This window comes from Neospora caninum, chromosome Ib (genome assembly GCF_000208865.1).
Source record: "Neospora caninum Liverpool complete genome, chromosome Ib".
Lineage (NCBI taxonomy): Eukaryota > Apicomplexa > Conoidasida > Eucoccidiorida > Sarcocystidae > Neospora > Neospora caninum.
The window spans coordinates 1,774,559-1,792,629 of record NC_018386.1 but is presented as its reverse complement, the minus strand read 5'-3'; the positions used below and the strand labels follow the sequence as shown (position 1 = coordinate 1,792,629).

Here is an 18,071-nt window from a genome sequence, read left to right as displayed (position 1 = left end):
GCCGCACTCCAGGAGACGCTCCCATGCGGCGCAAAATCGAAAAAAAGTGCGTTCGCCAGAAAGTACGGGCACCGAGGATCGAACTCGGGATCTTCTGCGTGTTAGGCAGACGTCATAGCCACTAGACCATGCCCGCTTGAGAGGTGAAGCTTTTCATTTCCCACCAGCGCAGAGCGGCAGCAGCCCCGAAGACACGACCGGGTCCCTCGAAAAGAGCGTGACTGAGATTCCTGATCTCTCTCGGAGAATGCCCCCGCAGGCACGTTCCAGAGTCGAGGAGAGAGTTCCAGGCCAGTCTGCCGACAGTTCCGGAACAGGTGCTCTCCTTGCCAGGCCTGGAGGAGCTGTGAGTCCTCTCGGGGTCCAGCTTGCAGTGCCCAACCAAACTGTTCTGCATTGTGAATGCGTCCAAGCCGTGAACCTGTCAGTTCCTGCATTCGGTGACAGTGAACTCCCGTGGATTCTGTAACGTGTACATGTACATATATATATATATATACGAAGCTCGAAAATACGCAAGGCTGCCACTGGCACCGGGCGGTTCACCTCACCAGTCCAGCGCATGTTGGACCGCTGAGAGAGTCACTGAGAGGTCGCGTCGTCGATTATCGCCCTGGTGGCATTCGTGAGACGCTCTCAAGAGCTCGTGGGGGGCATGTTCACACGAATCGCGCAACGACGTGGACACCCATCCGGGATGCGGCTTCGCCTCGGTGGACGGCGGCCCAGTCCACGTCTGGTGAGTGTTGAAGGCAAACCGGAACGCGTTGCTTGTTCCGACCATTTTGCCTGGCGAGTCTTAGATTGTCGCACCGTAACGTTAAGCCACCATGGCCCGTACCGGAGGAGTTTCTCGAACCAGTAAGTAATCACGGCGACTCACGGAGCTCGAGTCTTTTCTGTGGAACCCAAGTCAGGGAAGCGAGGCGCGTTCTTCTGCGAGTGAACGGCAGCCTGCAGCCACAAAACGGTGGACTGTCCTCTGTGCAAAACCTACTACAAGACTGTTTCATCGTTGGGATGTAGCGCTCTCACTAGCGCGAGAGAAGAATGTGGCGCTCGACGGCAATGACGACGGAATGGGACTCTCACAGGAAGTCAATCACGCCCAGATCACTCCAAAGACAGCAATGTGCCCGATACTGAGCCGCCTGGGGCAGCTGTCGGGAAAAAGTGAAGGCTACTCATAAAGTATGCATACGCAAAGCGACAAGATTTTGCCACACTGCTCCCTGCTGTACCGGACTCAGCAAAGCAGGCATTGCAGCGGGCCACGAACTCGAGAGGGGGCATTCACAAGATGAAAGGACCTCAGCATGAAAAACGGATTGCTTATGGGACTTTCTGGTTGTCGCTACAGGATGACCATTTGGCACGGGGGCGAATGGTGCGCGTAGAGATGCATTGCAATTGCCACAGCTGTTCTCCATTCTCCCGCACTAAGACGGTCCAGAGAGGTCGTCGGATGCAGCGTTTGTGACGGATCCGCCAGATAGCTGGTCCAGGCGCTGCCATCAAAGGTCACGCCAGCAGAGAGTGTCTGAGGCGCAGGAAGCCATGGCCTCTCTTCGATGGGTAATCTTCGACTTGTTAGGCCTCGGGTGCTGTGGTCTTCTGGCAGTTGGTGGCGAGGACTGAGGAGGCAGCACGAGAGTCCTGCGTTCAGACTTGCGTCAATAACTGCTGCGGTCTCGTCTATGAAAGACCGGTAATGCCCCGGACATGACGCAACTCCCAGTTTCCTTGAAGCTTGTGTCTTCTGACTCCGCGCTGTCCACTTCGCCTCGTTTCCTGAGGAACAACGCGAAACACTGGTCCTTCTGTTTCGTTTGCTGCGCGAGTTGAGAAAGACCGGATGCTCCTCCAAGGCTGATGACGCGGAATCTGCTCTGCACACACGAGCGATCTTCTTTTCCTTGGAGAAAGATGGGCGACGCGCGATCTCGGGACCCGGGGTGTACTTTGCCGCCAGGAGGCAAGGCATGCCAACTTCTTCGTATTGAGAGTTTTGACATGCAGAATCTGCAACCACGGTCTCCGTCTCATCCGGCACCTTGCAGACAGCTCGAGCTCCAGCGTCGCGCTTGGGCTGAGTCTGTTCCGCCGACGACACAACCTCTGTGCCTGTCGGTGACTGGGGCTTTTTGACGATTTCCGCGTACGTCAGTGTCGGCACACCGGGGGAGTCAAACTGTCCACCTCCTCTGGGTTCCTCTGCCTGAGCTTTTGCGGGGACGACCTGGCGTGAGGCTTTCTGGAGCACGGCACATGAATGTGGCGACTCATCGCTGAAACGCCCCGGGCTTTCGGCGCTCCGCGCGACATCCGCATAGCTCTGTCTTGGGGAGCTTTTCTTGTCTATTTTGGGGGAGTGCGACTCGAGGAGGCATCCACCTCGAAGGTCTTCCTTTCGTGGCATCCGAGCAGCCTCCAGGAGGGTGGCGCCCCTGAGTTTTCTGTTCAGTTTTGTCGATTTCACCTTCATATTGTGACAACACTGGAAGGGGGAAGAGTCGCCGGCGGCGACTAATTTAAGGATACTGTTCGTGCAACAGGACTACAAAAGTGCAGGAAGATACGCGCCTTCTTGCGATGAGCAAGACAATCTACAGAAAGAAAACATAAAAATGAAAGCTTCCTTCGCATGGCGTCTGTGTCAACAACTAGCCATTAACCGTTCGTAAAACTGTTCGCGCACTCGTGAACTAGGGCCGAGCTCCGATGACGAATCGGTGGGCGCATTGCCGCATGTCTGGTTTCCTACTGCCTCCTAGACCACTCTTCAAACCGGGATTCATGTCGTTCCTGTCGTTGTTGTCGACAGTCCCTCGGCAGCGGCGACCCGCAGGTGTGTATCGGAAAAGACACTCTCATCATCATGCTACCGGGAATCGTGAAATGCGTGCCTCCGCTGCAAAGGGGTTGCTGAACTCTTTTACAGGGCAACTGCGAGGTCTCTACAAAATTCGACGAACTGGTTTTTGCAGCCGGTATGTTCGACGTGGATAGAGCACCCCTTGCTGCAGAACTTCCAGGGCTGTAGGCACAGCTGTGTGTACACACGGCGCTGCGGTGGCCAAGTCGAGAGGCCGAGCACGGACACTCCTGTACACATGTCCTCGTTTTTTTCACGGTTCATTTTCTCGAGGCAGTGTGCGGGAGATTCATGCAAGTCAGGTGAGACGAGTTTTTTCACAGACGAAAGTCCAGTTTACACAAGAGCCGAAAAAACAGACGACAACAAACGGAGAGCCCGCTCATCTACGCATTCACTTTCTCCGTTGCGATTCAACATGCTTCTTCCCTCTCCCTTTCCCCCCACTAGAAGGCTCCTGATGACTTGCGCCTTCCTGGTTTTGCTGTTGCTGAGTGAAAAGAGCCGCCAGTCTGTCGGGGTCGTGAGGAGTCCACTCGACAGGGTGTCTGTTGTACATTGGCCACGAAGGGAAACACAGGATCGCAGTAAGGGCCATACAAATTAAAATTGTGTAGATTGTGATGCTAAAATCTTCGAAGATACCGCCGACGAAGAACCCGATGAGCCCGGCGGCCCAGGCAAGGTAAACCAGCACGGAGTAGACGCGCTCCTGTCCCTTGAAGTCAACAACCCCCGACTTCACAGCCGCGAAAGCGGAGTAAATCGACCCGACACACGAACAGATCGCCATTGTTGCCAGAATACACCCAAAACTCCGCAAATCTCCCGGGTAACAGCAAATCACATACCCTGCCAGGCTGCCTGGTTCTGTCCCGGAGCGACGCACCACTGCTCGCCAGGTGTACGTGATGACGGACGACGATTTTTAGAGAAAAACGGGTTCGGGAACAAACGTCGGAGATGCGGAACGCAGGCCACACGATGTCGACAAAATTCAACAACAGCCTGTGGATGAGGAATCCACCGTCAGCTGCCTTGACGGGCCCCGAAACTGTCCGTTTTCTGCGGGTAGGTGACCTCGACTCTTTAGCTAGATGCCTACCTAAAGTCCAACTGAGTGCGCGTCACGCGCGCCCCAGCGTGCACACGAGACGACGGAAGGATGCTGAGCGCCTATTTTGACCCTTCTTTCTTCCTGCAGTGCAACAGGCAATGAGTTCCCTGGGGAAAAGAAAAGCGAAAGGGTTCCTGAAGACAGCACGAGTCCTTACTAGAGCGAGAGCGGCGATCGAAAAGTGAATACGACTCCGTATTTGCCTCGGGAAAGGCCTCGGAGAGTCCTGAAGTGACGACCAAAAGGAAAACCCCGCAGGGTTGGCAGTATACAGGAAGAAGAAAACGGAGAGAAGCCGAAGCAATGCGTCTGCCAGCGAGAGGCGCACGACACAGAGACGAAATTCCAGGTGGAGTCTGGTCCCCAGCGGCAAGAAATCAGTCGGCCAAAACACAGAACACGTCTGCATCCTCAGATTCGGCCTCTTGCGCAGCACATGCAGCCAGATTGTCTGCGGGTCTTTGCTCTACAAAAAACGCCGAGAAAAATCCCAGAGGCAACAGGAAAAGGAGAACGTCGCAGGCGGCTGCGTCTCAGCGTGAACCCCCAGCAACTTTTCAACCCCCGCCACGTGTGTGTCTACGACACCTCTGGAAACCGCTGGGAGTTTGCGTCCTCCGCCTAGAAAGACGCTGAAACTTCGGAGCTCTCAAGTCTTCCACGAAGGCAAACCATGCCGCGGAACCCTATATTCACAACAGGATAATTTTTAGAGATTTGTTGTGCGGTGCCTAAGCCTGTTGTCCATTCTCCCGTACCTGACAGCATGCGTCGGCGGCCGACTGCTGACAGGGAGGTACGTCTTTTTTTGGGAGGGCTATTTGCCGCATCTCTGATGTATAAACCGAATTTCTTGAGTGCCGAGTTACACTTGAACGCGAATTCTCCTCGGTCCAAGAGAGACATTCCCGCCTGAAAGAATCGCGGTGTATCTCCCGTCACAGACGAGCTGCTCCGCTGCGCCCGCAGGGAAGAAGTGTCCCGATCACTTCCTGGTTTCTGTAGAGTGTTTCCCTACGGCTCCTCGGGTTTCCTGGGGAAAGAGGCGAAAAGAGAAAGCATTGGTCTCTCCGTTTTCGTGTTGGTAAGCGCGTTCTCGCGTCCTTCTCGTCTCTGCGAATTCGTCCCCGGCCCGTCTCTCGTCTGAACGACCGGTCGTCGCCCACCGATCACTTTTCTCCGTCCAGGTTGTTTCCCGGTTTTCCCCTTGTGCCTTGGGTTTCGTGTACACGAAGACTCGCTCGAAAACGGAGAAAAGAGGCAAACCTCTGCGGCCCATTTGCGCTCGAGACTTCGTTAGAAGCTTCCTCGGTTCAGACGCGGCACTTCGAAGTCTGCCTCCCAACCCCACTCCCTAGAAGAGACGCCGCAAGACAGGTGAAGGAATCGGGAAAACGCAGGACAACGACACCAAAGGCGACCGAGAGAAAAGGCAACTCCTCAGAAACCGAATAACTCGCTGAGGGGCGAGAGCGAACTGCGCAGATGTGACCGGGCGACAGAAATCCGCACAGAGGCAAACCGCCACAAAAACAGACACGCCACGGACGACTCGCGTCCCCAAGTCCATGGCCCTTTCTGTGTTATGCTCAGTGTCTTTCCCCCGCGTTTCTTCTCTCCTTTTTTGCATCCGGGATTCGCGACTCTGAGCAGCCGGGGTCCCCGTTGGCGTCGGCAGCCGAGTCGGCCGAAAGACTGTCCCCATTCTTCTGTGCATAAAAAGGTACACTGTCCGAAACTTCTCCTGGGACCAAACCGCTGTCTGCGGTGTTTGTCCGGCGCCCGTCGAGAGCCAAGACGGGACTGGAACCGGCAAATCTCCGGAACTTGGCGGGCTCCGGCCCCTTTCCCCGTCTTCCATTTCCCCCCTCGCTCGCTGTTCAAAACCCGAAATGGACATCTTTCGCCAAGTCGATGACTTCCTCATGGAGGAAGAGGACGAGACAGACGATCCGCTTCCCCTCTTCCCCCAGATGAAGGCCCCGGCCGCTCCTGAGCCGCCGTCACCTCCGCCTGGGCCTTCTCTTGCGTCTTCCGCTCAAAGCGACGCGTCCTCTCCAGTTTCTCCGCCCCAGTCTTCTCCTTCGTCTGCGTCTTTGTCTGAGGAAAAAGGCTTCCGTTTTGGGCGACTCGCCGCCGGCGCAGCCAGCAGCTGGCTGGGTGTGCAGGGGCGTTCCGACGACGGCGAACCGCAGACTCAGAAGAACTCGTGGATGAACTTCAGCGTCTCAGCTGTGACGGAGCATCTGTATGGAGGCAAAGAGACGGAAAATGCAGAGCCTTCGCAAAGCTGGATGAATCTCGGCGGCGTCACTGCCGTCGCAGAACGCGTGGCGGCTGCGGCGAGTCGAGCGGCCCCTGCAGCCGCTGCCAATGCGGCTCCTGTCGCCTCAGAAGGTAAGGGCGGGGAGGAGAGACAAGCAGCCGACTACAGCCACGAAAAGGGAAGAGCGAGGGAGACACCGACCAGCTGACGAGAAAGAGCGTGAAGACCGAGAAAAGGGAGAAAGGGGGGACACGGACACGCAAGTGTGCAGTGGACGCGGACACTAAACATGAGGACGAAGGGAGAAAAGAGGCGGGCGGGGTTTTTCACGAGAGAAGAACAGAAGTCGTGGGACGAGAGGCGAAGGGAGATGAGAAAGAGCGGTCACGGGAAGAAACAGAGGGGAAATGCGATCCCCCGTCCTCTCTCCCTTGTCTTCCGCACGCAACGGAACAGAGGCCGAGTTTTTCCACTAGAGGCTCGGTGAATCGTGTCTCCTCGACCGCGGCTGCAGATGCATCGCATGCCTGCTCTCTCGGTTGCCATGTTGCTTCTGCATGTGCTTTTTCTCTCGCGTCCTTTCAGGGATGAAGTGGGGCATGGGCGTGTTGAAGGACACATTTTCGTCTCTCCAAAAAGAACTGCTTTCCGTCGAGGAGCCTGAGGAAGGGACAGAGAGGACAGAGGGCGAGGACGGCGCCGTCGAGGCGTCCGCAGGTTTCGGTGAGCAGACGGAAGGAGACAGAGAGGGAACGGAACGCGAACGAAGGCAAATCAGTGGATCTCTCTTTCTGAGGAAGAGCGACGAACAAGACCGAGGTGACTCTCCAGTCAGTCGATCGTCGCATGCAGCTGTCGAAGCCGCAACGGCCGCTGCCGCTCGGGCAGCCGCTGCTCTCTCAGCTCGTTTCGGGCGTCTGAGAGACCACGAAGACAGAGACGGTCAAGACGCGGAAGAAAGGCAAGAGAAAGAAGACGAGACAGAAGAAGAGAAAGAAAGAGAAGAAGGCAAACAACAAGGCAGACTAGAAGGCAGACTAGAAGGCAGAGAAAGCGACGAGAGAGCATGGCAAACAGGGGATCACGTGAGCAGAGGCGATCCCACCTCGGCCGCTGTTCAAGGTTTTTGCTTCGAAGAGAGTGTTGGAGACGGACAGCGATTGGAAGGCCGAGAGAAAAAGGACAGAGAGGACGGGTGCCAGCCTCCCTCGGCGTGGGATGATGATTTCACTCTCTCGGACGAAGAAGCGTGCAAAGGGTCGTGGCCTTCAGCAGGACTCGCTGGCGAGGACCGCGTCGATCAAGAGACGGAAGGAAAGGCCGAGCGAGAACGCCACAGGGATTCCGGGCCAAATGCAGAGAGACAAGACGCGAGGGGCTGTCAGCTGGAAACGGGAGAGGATGTGGGGGACGCGTCTACGCCTCAGGGAGCGGAAGCAACGCTGGCGGGCCCGAGGGGTCCGTTTGACGAGGAACCAGAGGGCGACGGTGGAGGTTCAAATCCCCATCTTCTTCCTTCTCCCGTCTCTTCTCTCCACACGTCTTCTCTCCACACGTCTCCTCTCCACACGTCTTCTCTCCCCACGTCTTCTCTTTTCAGGGATCGCGGAGCGGAATCTGTTTCTGTTCCCTCGAAATCTGTCTCTTCTGCTTCGCAGCCCGTCGGTCTCTCTTCGCCTGCACATGCTCCCGTCTCGTGTCTTTCCTGTCCGGTCCCTTCCTCTGACGCGTCTTCGCTCCGGTCGTCGGACGCGTCTCCGTCGTCTGGGCCTTCTCTCTCTCAGCCGCTGTCGGCTGTCTCTCGCACTGTCTCCTCGCCGTTCTGTGCGCCACCATGCGGGCTAGACTGTGGAGACACGGGCGTCTGGAGGAGCCAAGGCGAGACGCAGGAGGAGGCAGAGTGGCGAGAGCAGGAAGCACAGAGGGACGGACGGCGAGAAGGCGACTCGTTCCGCAGCTGGGAGGCCCTCGACTCGGTTCATGTGACGCCGTCCTCGCACGGTGTGCCTACAGGGGAAACGAGTAGCAACGCGCGCAGCCAGCACAGTCCGGCGGACTCCGCTTCACCTTTCGATGGATCTTTCACGTCGACGACTCTTTCCCAGCCTTTGGCTCCTCTTTCGGCGAGCCGGTATGACGCGTTTTTTACGCAGACTGAAGCCGCGTCTGCTTCGCCGGCAGGGCCGAGCGCGTCGGGCTCTCGTGATCCCTCGGAGCAAGTGAAGGAAGACTGTGAACAGTCGCTTTCGCATCCTGATTCTGTCGCGTCTCCTGATCTCTCTGTACCCTCCTGTTCGTTTCCAGTCTCTGACGCGTCGTCTGGGCTTCCGTCTTTGGTCTCTGCTCCGCTGTCTGGGGCGCCCGGCTCTCTCCCACTCTCCTCGGGTGTCTCTTCACTTCCGGATCGATGCGTCGGTTCCCCGAGGGACGAGGCGCTGTGCCTTGCCGCGTCGCCGAGGGTGGAGCGGTTGCTCGGCGATTCTCAGTTAGCAGAGAAGGCGCTCCACGAACTCGAAGGGTGTGCAGAATCCGTCGCAAGTCCGCGGGGCCTTTCCACGGCACCTCCAGTGTCTTTGAAGGCGCTCCTGCCTGCAAACAACAGTCCGGATTCAGGTGTCTGTACAGCTGAATTCCCGGCGGGTTCGGGCCGGCCGAGTTCGCGAGGCGCGTCTTCCGACGACGCCCAGGAGCGACAGCCTGAAGGTGGGCGTACACCGGTCGGGGCCGCTGCTCAACTTTCTCCCGTTTCTTCCGGATGGTCGGCACTCGGTGTAAACGGGTCGCGCGACGAAACTCTCGGTGAGAGGGAGAAGAACGGCTTCGCACCTCGAGGCGCACTCGAGGAGCGCGCAGAAGAGCGCCGAGAGTCAACGCCCGGCAGTCTTGACAGCGGAGACGAGCGATCGAGTGCTCGTACGCGCGAACGAGAAGCGTCAGTGGAGAAGGACGGAGAGGGAGAGAGGCGAGATTCGGGGAGTCTCGCAGACGTGCTGGAACGCGAGAGAGAGACTGACTGGACAGGAGACGCGATTCGTCTCGAAACAGAGCTGGAGGAGCGGGCCAGCCAGGAACTCGAGAGTGAAGACAAGACCGGAAACGGGTCCAGAGGAGACTGCGATAAATTGGGCGACAGTGAAGGGCGTTTCAACCCCCCCGATCCTTCTCTCCCGTCTGGGCCAAGTACCTCGTCGACTGGTGAAGAGGATGCCGCGCGCCAGGACGTCCTTCTGCGATCTGCGGTCGCCGCGGTTGTCACCACTGGCGAGAACGAAAGGGACTTGGCTAGCCGACGCAACAGCGAAAGCAGTGCGAGTCGGGGGGGAGGTTCGCCGCTTCAGACTCAGGACAGGAAACCTTCCGGGTCGGTGGCTGGCTGGAAACCGGAGGAGAAAGTCTCCAGAACGGGGGGAGCCTTCCGAGACGATTCGAACGCGTGTGGATCTAAAATCGGTGAGGAAGTCACAGCCAAGTCCCACCTTTAATGCATCTTTCTTGTATGTTTTCACACATATCGCGTAGGCTTACATACATATATATTTATATATATGTGTATATATATTTATATGTATATAGATATATGCATGTGTATAGGTAAATAGGTAGCTGCATACGCGTGCACACGTGGTGGTTTCTTCTTTTTGTAAGGTGGGACCCGTTGTTCGGTGCCGATGTATTTGTGTTTCTGGAGAGAGATGAAAAAGAACAGGGCGTCCGGTTTTTTTGAGAGTCGTGTTCCCTTACAGCAGACAAGCTCTTTCCGATCGGGCTTTGTTTTTTCTCTGGCGTGTCCCCACGCGCGTGCGTTTCTTCTGCCCTGGGGTTCTTCTCTCTCTGTGTCTGGTGAGTTGCTGTGTCTCCGAGTTTCGTCGCATCCGCGCTCCGTGTTTTCGGTTTCCTTCTCGTGTTTCAGAGTCGGACCATCCGCAGAGTGAGGCGAGCAGCGGCCAACCGACGCCGTCGATGTACGTGCGCCTGCAGAGGCAAATTCAGCAGAAAGAGGCATACGCGGCCGAGTTGGAGTCTCGCCTCGAGGCGAAGGAGACGGAGGTGGAGAGTCTGCGAGTCGCGCTGGAGCGCGAGAAGAAAGAGAACGAGGAAGCACGCGAGCGGGAACAGCAACGAGAGAGAGACCGCGAGAAGCTGGGCCTCCAGAGAGAAGTGGAAGCGCAGCTGGAGAGCGTGAAGCGTCTGGAAGAGGAGCTCGCGCGTTTGCGCGCCAAGGAGGCGGAGTGGATCGCGGAGGTGGACAAGAGAGACGCCACGATCGTCGCGCAGAGGCGGCGTGAACAGGAGTTGAGCGAGGAAGTGAGGAAGCGCGAAGAGGCGCTCGTTTTGCAGGAGGCGCAGGTACAGCATTTCCGAGAAGAGACGGAGAGGGAACGGCTGGCGGCGGAGAAACGGAAGGAGGAGCGGGAGATCGAGGCAGACCGCGAGTTCAGCAACCGCCTGCAGGCGCTGCTGGAGGAGGAGACAAAGAATCTGAAGCAGCAACTCGAGGTCGAGGCACAGCTCCACGAGAGGAAGTGCCGCGAGTACGAAGAAGAACTGCGCGCCAAGACGGCAGAACTGGAGACTGTCGCATCGCGAGGCGCCGCCCTCGCGGCCGCGTTCGACAAAGAGAGAACTGACTTGGTCCAGCAACTGGTTGCGGCACGCGAAAAGCGAGAAGAAGAAGACAGCCGATTCCAGAAAGCGCAGGCGCAACTCGGCGAGCTCCAGGCCTCCCTTGACATGCGAACGAAGTCTCTGGAAGTAAGCAGGTTTTCCACAGGGAAGACGCTTTGAACTGAACCGTCTTTTCTGTGCTCGGACACGAAACGTGCATTCCCTCAGCAGTGGCGAACGGGAGGACGGTTCAACGCATCCACGTTCTCCGTTGCCCGTTTTCCCGCGCCTCGCTTTTCCTCGGCTCGCCTCTTCGTTTTCGGCAGAGAGTCTGGAGAGAAAGGGAGAGCGTCGCCTCGGGCGTCTTTTCTGCTTTGTCGTGACACAGCTCCACGCGTCTTTGTTTTTTCCGCGGGCGTCTTTTCTTCTCGTCTTTTCTCTGTCTTGGTGCTGTCCCCGAGAAGGTGCACTGTTGAAGCGAGTTCCTCTTGGCGCGGTGTCCTGGGCATCCCGTTCCGGTTTTTGCTTGGCCTCCCGTCGCCTTTTGAGTCGAAGGAAAAAGAAAAACTGAAACGTTTCAACGCTCTCGTGTCTCCTGTGTTTCCGGTCCTCTCAGGAGGAACAGGAACGTCGTCAGGCGCTAGAACGCACCCTCGCGACTCGAGAGATGGAAGCTGACGAAGCAAGGTAAATCCTCAAGACAGGTGGAGACCCTGTCACGACGATTAAAACGCCTCTTTCTGGTTCCCTCACTTCACTCGCCCTATTCTCTTTCTCCTCTGTCTTGTTCTCTCTCTTATTGTCTCTTCCCTGTACCCTCTCGTATTCTCTCTTCGTGTTTTCTCCTTTTTTCTTTTCCCTTTGCCTTCCTTCTGTGACGTTCTCCTTCCGTTCTTCAGTTTTTTTCTCGTTCTCTCAGCTGATCCGTCGGTGATCTTCACATCGCGCGCGCTCTTGTCCATTGTGGGATGTGTTCCGTGTTTCTCTTCAAAAAGCCCTTCAGTTTCTGTTCTCGGTCTCCGTCCCTGTTTTTTGCCTCTTTTTCCATGGCTTTTTCGTCGGCGCTGTTTTTGTCTGCTTTCTGCGGCGAGTGCTTCCATGTCTCCCTTTTCCTGCGTCGCCCCAACCCCTCGCCGCCGTTCACCGTTTCCTTTTTGCGTTCTCTCCGTTTTCCCTGTCTCCAGTCTCGCGCTTCACGAGGCGACGGAGCGCATCGCCGAGCTGTCGACGCAGGCCTCCGAAGCGCGAGACGCGCAGGCGCAGTTGCGTGCATGCGTCGAGCGGCTGCAAGTAGGCGAAGCAAAGAAGGCGCATAGTTTTGAGGGGTGTTTTGCAACAAAAAGACAGGCAAACCTTTGCAGTTTAGCAGACAGACCTTGCGTTCCCACGCTCGAACCGTAACCCCTTTGAAGGCAAAAGAAGCAAAAACAGAGGCGAGAAGGCGACTGGGAGACAAGGAACGGAAAAAAGGAACGGGATGGCGCGAAAAAGAAGGACCGTTTTTCAGATTTGGACAGAGAACACGGCAGTGTTCGGGCGGGCGCACGACCGGTCTTTGCCGTCTGTGTCGATCTTGTCTGGTGTCTTCTGTCTTGTCGCACACTTTCTGCATGAGAAGCGGGAAGCAGAGCTCCAGGCGGAAACGGATGCGGCTGCAAGTGAACGCAAGCGAGAAGAAGAGGAGCGCAGCACGCAGACGGAGGTGAGGGGAGCGCAGAGCGTCGCAGGAAATGGGAGGCGCAGAAGAGTGGAACAGAAGAGGCGTATTCCATGTAAAAACAGGTTGTTCTTAAGCGTCTGGTTTGGTGCACTCTGGACGTGTGATTTTTGAGAAGAAACGTGCTGCCGTAGAAATGGCCATCGAGTGAGACGACTGTGAGGAAAGGGGACAGGAAAAAAATGTAGCGAGGAAGGGACTGAAGTGTACGTGTCCTGGGACGCGAGATGCAGCTTTTCGGCGTTTGGGATGACGAGGGAGACACCTGTCTCCTCTTTAGCAGAGAAAAGAGCACGCGGATCCTAGCAAGACCGTGCGAAGAGCTGTGTACATACACCCTGTTGAAGACAGGCGTACACTCGCAAGCTCTCATGCTCAATGATTTCTCTATGGGACGGGTCTGACCACGCGCGGTCAAGCGGCATCTCCACCCTGCGAAGACACTTTTTCCATTCATGTACATGCATGCGCTTCCACGTCTTGATGCATGCGAGCATTTGTGCGCGTAGGCGTGTGTGTGTAGGGATGCTTGTGCCTATGCATAGACGATATATTCATATATACAGATATGAATATATGAATAGATATGCGCGTTAATCTTTGAGTCGGTTTCGCTTTCCGGGCTGTGAAGTCTGTCGTTGTTCTCTTCCATTCAAACCCATCATCGGAATACACACATATATATATACATGTACATATATATATATATATATATATATGTATACGTGTATAAATGCAAATGCGTGTTTGCGTTGCGAGTGCAAGGAGATTTGCACTGTTCGCTCGAGAGTTGTATCTTTTTCTTGCTTGTGTGTTGTGAAGACCAAACGTGTGTCTCATGCCGCGCCTTGTCAAGATACACCAAAGGCCTCAGGTGGATGATTTGTGTTTCGTCCTTTCTCACAGCGACAGCAGCGTCTTTCAAGTCCATCCTTTCTGTTACTAATGCCCGTGCATTGTATATATATATATATATATATATATATATTTATAGGTATGTGTAAATATCGTTCAACAGCTATGTAGAATCGATCTCTTTATATGTGTATATGTTGGTGACGTCTGTTTTTTCACGGGGACGATGTCCCTTCTGTCTCCATTTGCCAGGCTCTGCACGCCCGCGTGCTTGAAGCTGAGCGGGAGGCATCGAAGCTTCGCGCGGCGCTGGCGGAGGGCGAGGCGAAGCATGCGTGCGAGCTAGAGGAACTGAGGCGGGAGAGACGCCTGGTGAGGCTATTTCCGAGCGTACAAAGAAGACTGGAAAAGAGACGAAAAGGCAAGGGGAAAAGGAGAGCGGCGAAAAGACAAGGGGAAAAGGAGAGCGGCGAAAAGACAAGGGGAAAAGGAGAGCGGCGAAAAGACAAGGGGAAAAGGAGAGCGGCGAAAAGGCAAGGGGAAAAGAAGAGGTGAACAGATGAGAGTACACACGAAGCAGCAAAGTGAAAGTAGACCAAGTGCGTATAGTCTCCGTCCGGCTGAGAGCTCTCCCCGAATCAAGAGCGTTGCACGGTGGCAAAAGAGAGAGGAAGTCCCTGCTGGTCTGTTTCAACTGAGAAGGAAGATAACAGGTAGGCAGGTGGAGCACATCTCCATTGTGATGTGGCGCTCGTCCGCATGTCGCTTCAAGCGCAGGGTGCCTGTTTTAGGGGTTTGCGGTTGCTGTAAAAAGTCCCTCCTTTCCGTTTCTCTCTACTGGTCGCGCAGGAGGAAGAGCGTCTGTCGCGGCAACTCCTCGCAGCCTCTTCAACGGCCGAATGGAGGAAAGCCCAGGACGAGTGGCGAGCGGAAAAAACGGAAATAGAGCGAGAACGCGATGCTGCCGTCGCTGCGCACGACACCACCAAGGGAGAACTTCACCAACTTTCTCAACAATACGCCGCTGTAAGGTCCCAAGCAGCAGATCGACACACCAACTTGGAGATCTGTATACCGATAAATTATTCCGATACATATACACGCGCCTCTGTCTATATACGTATATGTATTTGTACATGAATATATACGTATATATATATATATATCTACGTATATATGCCTGGGAGGTTGGCTATTTTTCAGTTTTTCGTTGCCTGGTGTCGCTGTGTGGGTCGTGGAGATGGCGCTCTGCAAGAATGTTTGTTTTTGTCGAGTTTGGAGGCGACGTGTATATCTGTCGTATTTTCGATCTGGAGACAGCACCAGAGAAGGGAAGGTACTTACTAACCTGATGTGTGTTGGGGCATGGAGACACTTGAGAACTTTTTCCAGCGCTTCTCGGTTGTGTTTGTGCATGCAACTGTCGTCTCAGTGCGTTTTCAACGGAGGCGAAGGTTTTTGGACGTTTTTGTGGTGCGAGTTGTGACTTGTCTTTTGTGCAGCTGGCGTCGGAGCTCGTCAACAAACAGAAGGAGGTGGATGCGCTGAAGGTTTCCTCGCGTCGCGGCAGCGCTCTCTCCGCTGCTCATTCTTCGGGTGTCTCGACTGCCGACAGGCCGGTCCGGGGAGATGAAGAGAACGAAGAGATTCCAGAGACGAGAATGAGGAGAGAAGAGGATGAGCAGCACCACCTCGCGCAGCTTCTCGCGGCGAACGTCGAGAACAGTCGCCTCCAAAGGGAACTGCAGTAAGAAACGCGGGAGAAGACAGCGAGAAAAGAAGGGGGTGTATATGTACACCGCCGTGGAGCACTTCACTTAGGTCGTGTTTTCAAGGTGCTCCTCACTCTGAGGCAAACATGGTTTTTCTCTGCTTTCAGAGCGCTCCAGGAGGAGGTGAAGGAAATGAAGGACGAGCGAGTGAATATGCAGGAGGCGTTGAAGAAAGTCGAGGAGCAAAAGGGGAAGGCGGAAACTGCCATCGCCAGTCTCAAGGTAGCGACTTTTTCCTTGGGACCGAGCCGTTTGAGCCGCGCCCCTGTCCACGGCCCACACACACACACACGTCGTCCGGCGGTTTCCTCCTCAAACGTGCCTGGGCGTGTAGCGTTCTCAAAGAAGAGAAACGGAGAAACTTTTTTATATCGATAAACGTCTGCTTGTGTGTCTGCATCCTCTTCTTCACGTCGTTTCTCTGCGCTCTCTCTCCTCCGTCTCGTCTTTTGCTTCCTCGGGCGTCGCGCCGCGTGCTCGACCTCCGTTTTTCTCCGGAAGCATCCTGTGTGCTGGTCTTTCCGTTTCCGAGGGTGTCTTCTGCATTTCCTCTCACTTTGCTGTCCCTTTTCCAGGCCGAGCTGGAGGCCGCGACCGCAGCGCCTTCGGCTCTCTCCGCACAGTCTTCTCTGTCTCACGGGCGACAGCTCGCGGAGACCGAGGCTCCCGACGGGCGGCGGTGGGAGGAGGAAGTTGCCTACTGGCAAGGCCAGATTGCGGAGAAAGACAAGAAAATCGCCCTCCTCACGAGCGAGCGAAACGCGCTGAGTTACCGGCTTCAAATGAAAACCGTCGGAGGCGAAGCCGAGAAGAAGAAACCGGCGAAGGAGAAGCCATCCAAGAGTGCGCAGTTTGCAGGCGAGAGAGAGCGCGAGAAGGGAACAGCTTCTTCGGCGTCCTCCGGAGAGCCGGGAACGGCCCGCGATTTGGAGGCGGGTGAAGGTGGAGCAGAGGAGGAAGGCGTCGCAGGGGGACTTCGAGCCTCGCTTCGCACGAGAGAAGAAAGAGGCGGAAGCCTCATGGCGGCTGCGCGTCGGGCAGGGAGAGCCGCTCGGCATGTCAAACTCTACGCGAGAGCGATCTGGGGCGACCTTCGAAGCGGTGTAGGAACACCTTGGCGTGCGAAGTCGTGGCAACCTGTCGACCGCCCTTTCAAGTAAGGAAAGACTCACTGAAGGGGAGCGAGGCGCGTTTTGGTGTGAAAGCATCGGGGAGAGGCGATGCTGAAAAGAGAGACCTCGTGTTCTGTGTGAGACGATAGATCGAGCTGTGGACGGTTGCGGAGGTGGGCATGCGTTCAGGTGGAGAGAAAAATCCATTCAAAACGACGCACAGAGACGCAGACTCGCCTGTGACCACACCCGGCTGTGTAGGGCGTGGCAGATCGAGTCAGACAAATGTATCGGGGGAGAGAATTCTGGGGCATCTAGTGGGGAAAACGGGAATGTCTGCAAGTATTCCACACAAGTATCAAAACATATATATATATATATATAGAGAGAGAGAGAGAGAGATAGAGATAGATAGATATAGATAGATAGATAGATAGATAGATAGATAGATAGAGATAGATAGAGATAGATAGAGATAGATAGAGATAGATAGAGATAGATAGATATAGATAGATAGATAGATAGATAGATAGATAGATAGATAGATAGATAGATAGATAGATATGTTTGTTCATAACAGTGTGCATGCATAGGCATGAAGGGGAGTGAAAAGGAATGTGTTTAGTGGAATGGGAGAAACGCACTGTTCAGAGGAAATGCCTCTCCGATATTATGGGCAGTGTGTCGGAGCGTGGAAAGAGAGAAGGTCTGTGGCGCGATCGACTCTTTCTGCACAGACGAAATGGAGAATTTCAAGCAGGCGAACGCTCTGTTTCTGCCGAGTTCCCGCCCGCGTAAACTGTCCCACGGTGTCTGTACAGCTCACGAGTCCTGCCTCAACCGTTTGTTTCTGTCCTGTCCCTCTTACGCCGTCGTTCCCTATTCCGCTGGCATCCCTGTGTGGCTTTCGCTGCCTGTCACTGTCTTCAGGGACTTCAGCCGCGTCCTGGCGGACAGCGGCGCCCACCGACTCGCGTTTTATCTGTACTTTGTGCTTCTCCACGTTCTTTTCTTTTTCCGGATTTTCTTCCCTCTGGGAGCCGCGGCGCCTTGTCCAGGGCGTGTGTCGCCCGAGGGCCAAGCCGTTTTTGATGCGGCACTGGGGCCTTCTCTGACTCCGCTGCCACCGTCTTAGGTTTCTGTCGATTCGAGGAGCGACGCCGCCTCGATTTTTCGGCGTTTTTCCGCCGCTTTGCATTTTCGTGGGATGCTACCTTGACTCCTAAAGCGAGGAGTCAAGGTAGCATCCCGCTTTTTGGTGCATGCAGAGAACCGGCAGTGCGTGTGCGCCGAAGTTTCGGTGTAAAGCAGGAGAGGCTGTGTGTTTGTGGAGATATCAGGTTCTGGCCAAGGTATTCCTCCGAGCATATTTGTGCAGGGGAATTCGCGCAAGAGGGGAGAAACTTCACACGGGTGCGCGTCCGGCGTTTTTTGTTTCGAGGCCATGTTTGGCGGACGCTCTCAAGAACTCGTGTTCCCGCACACGTGTGTTGATGCGGCTCTTCTGTTCAGACTCTGGATAGGGAACGCAAGCCGTTGATCGCGTACATGTTTGTATTTCCAAGCTGCAAAGTACCGGGGAGCAACCACTTTTGAAGGTGAACTATGGGTCAGAGATCCTAAAAAAAAGTTGCTCTTGCGAACGCGCTGCGCGCGGAAGGTGCTTGCCGAGAGAGGCTGTTTCTCGCGCGTATCCTCGTGGGTATATCCAGGGAGTGGACTTCTTCCGGCAAGGGAAAGGAAAACCTTCGG

The 18,071-nt window shown here is 55.4% G+C and overlaps 3 protein-coding genes and 1 non-coding gene across 4 annotated transcripts; 1 reads left to right on the top strand and 3 right to left on the bottom strand.

Annotated features, from left to right (window-relative positions):
- Window positions 1–63: 63 nt before the first annotated feature.
- Window positions 64–136, bottom strand: NCLIV_t020009. The gene has a single exon. It is a non-coding gene; the product is annotated as a tRNA-Val (tRNA).
- A 1,218-nt stretch (window positions 137–1,354) lies between these two features.
- NCLIV_004540 (conserved hypothetical protein) lies at window positions 1,355–2,485 on the bottom strand (the record flags this gene model as incomplete). Its single annotated transcript, XM_003879963.1, has 1 exon — window positions 1,355–2,485. The coding sequence occupies one exon, from the start codon at window positions 2,483–2,485 to the stop codon at window positions 1,355–1,357; it is 1,131 nt and encodes a 376-aa protein (XP_003880012.1).
- A 784-nt stretch (window positions 2,486–3,269) lies between these two features.
- NCLIV_004530 (putative microsomal signal peptidase subunit SPCS1 domain-containing protein) lies at window positions 3,270–3,668 on the bottom strand (the record flags this gene model as incomplete). Its single annotated transcript, XM_003879962.1, has 1 exon — window positions 3,270–3,668. One exon carries the CDS (start codon window positions 3,666–3,668, stop codon window positions 3,270–3,272), a length of 399 nt encoding a protein of 132 aa, XP_003880011.1.
- A 2,216-nt stretch (window positions 3,669–5,884) lies between these two features.
- On the top strand, window positions 5,885–17,454 carry NCLIV_004520 (conserved hypothetical protein; the record flags this gene model as incomplete). The annotated part of the gene is made up of 11 exons (XM_003879961.1): window positions 5,885–6,389; window positions 6,844–9,708; window positions 10,169–11,010; window positions 11,480–11,550; window positions 12,048–12,153; window positions 13,688–13,807; window positions 14,285–14,461; window positions 14,938–15,182; window positions 15,315–15,429; window positions 15,783–16,363; window positions 17,250–17,454. The coding sequence occupies 11 exons, from the start codon at window positions 5,885–5,887 to the stop codon at window positions 17,452–17,454; spliced, it is 5,832 nt and encodes a 1,943-aa protein (XP_003880010.1).
- Window positions 17,455–18,071: the final 617 nt, after the last annotated feature.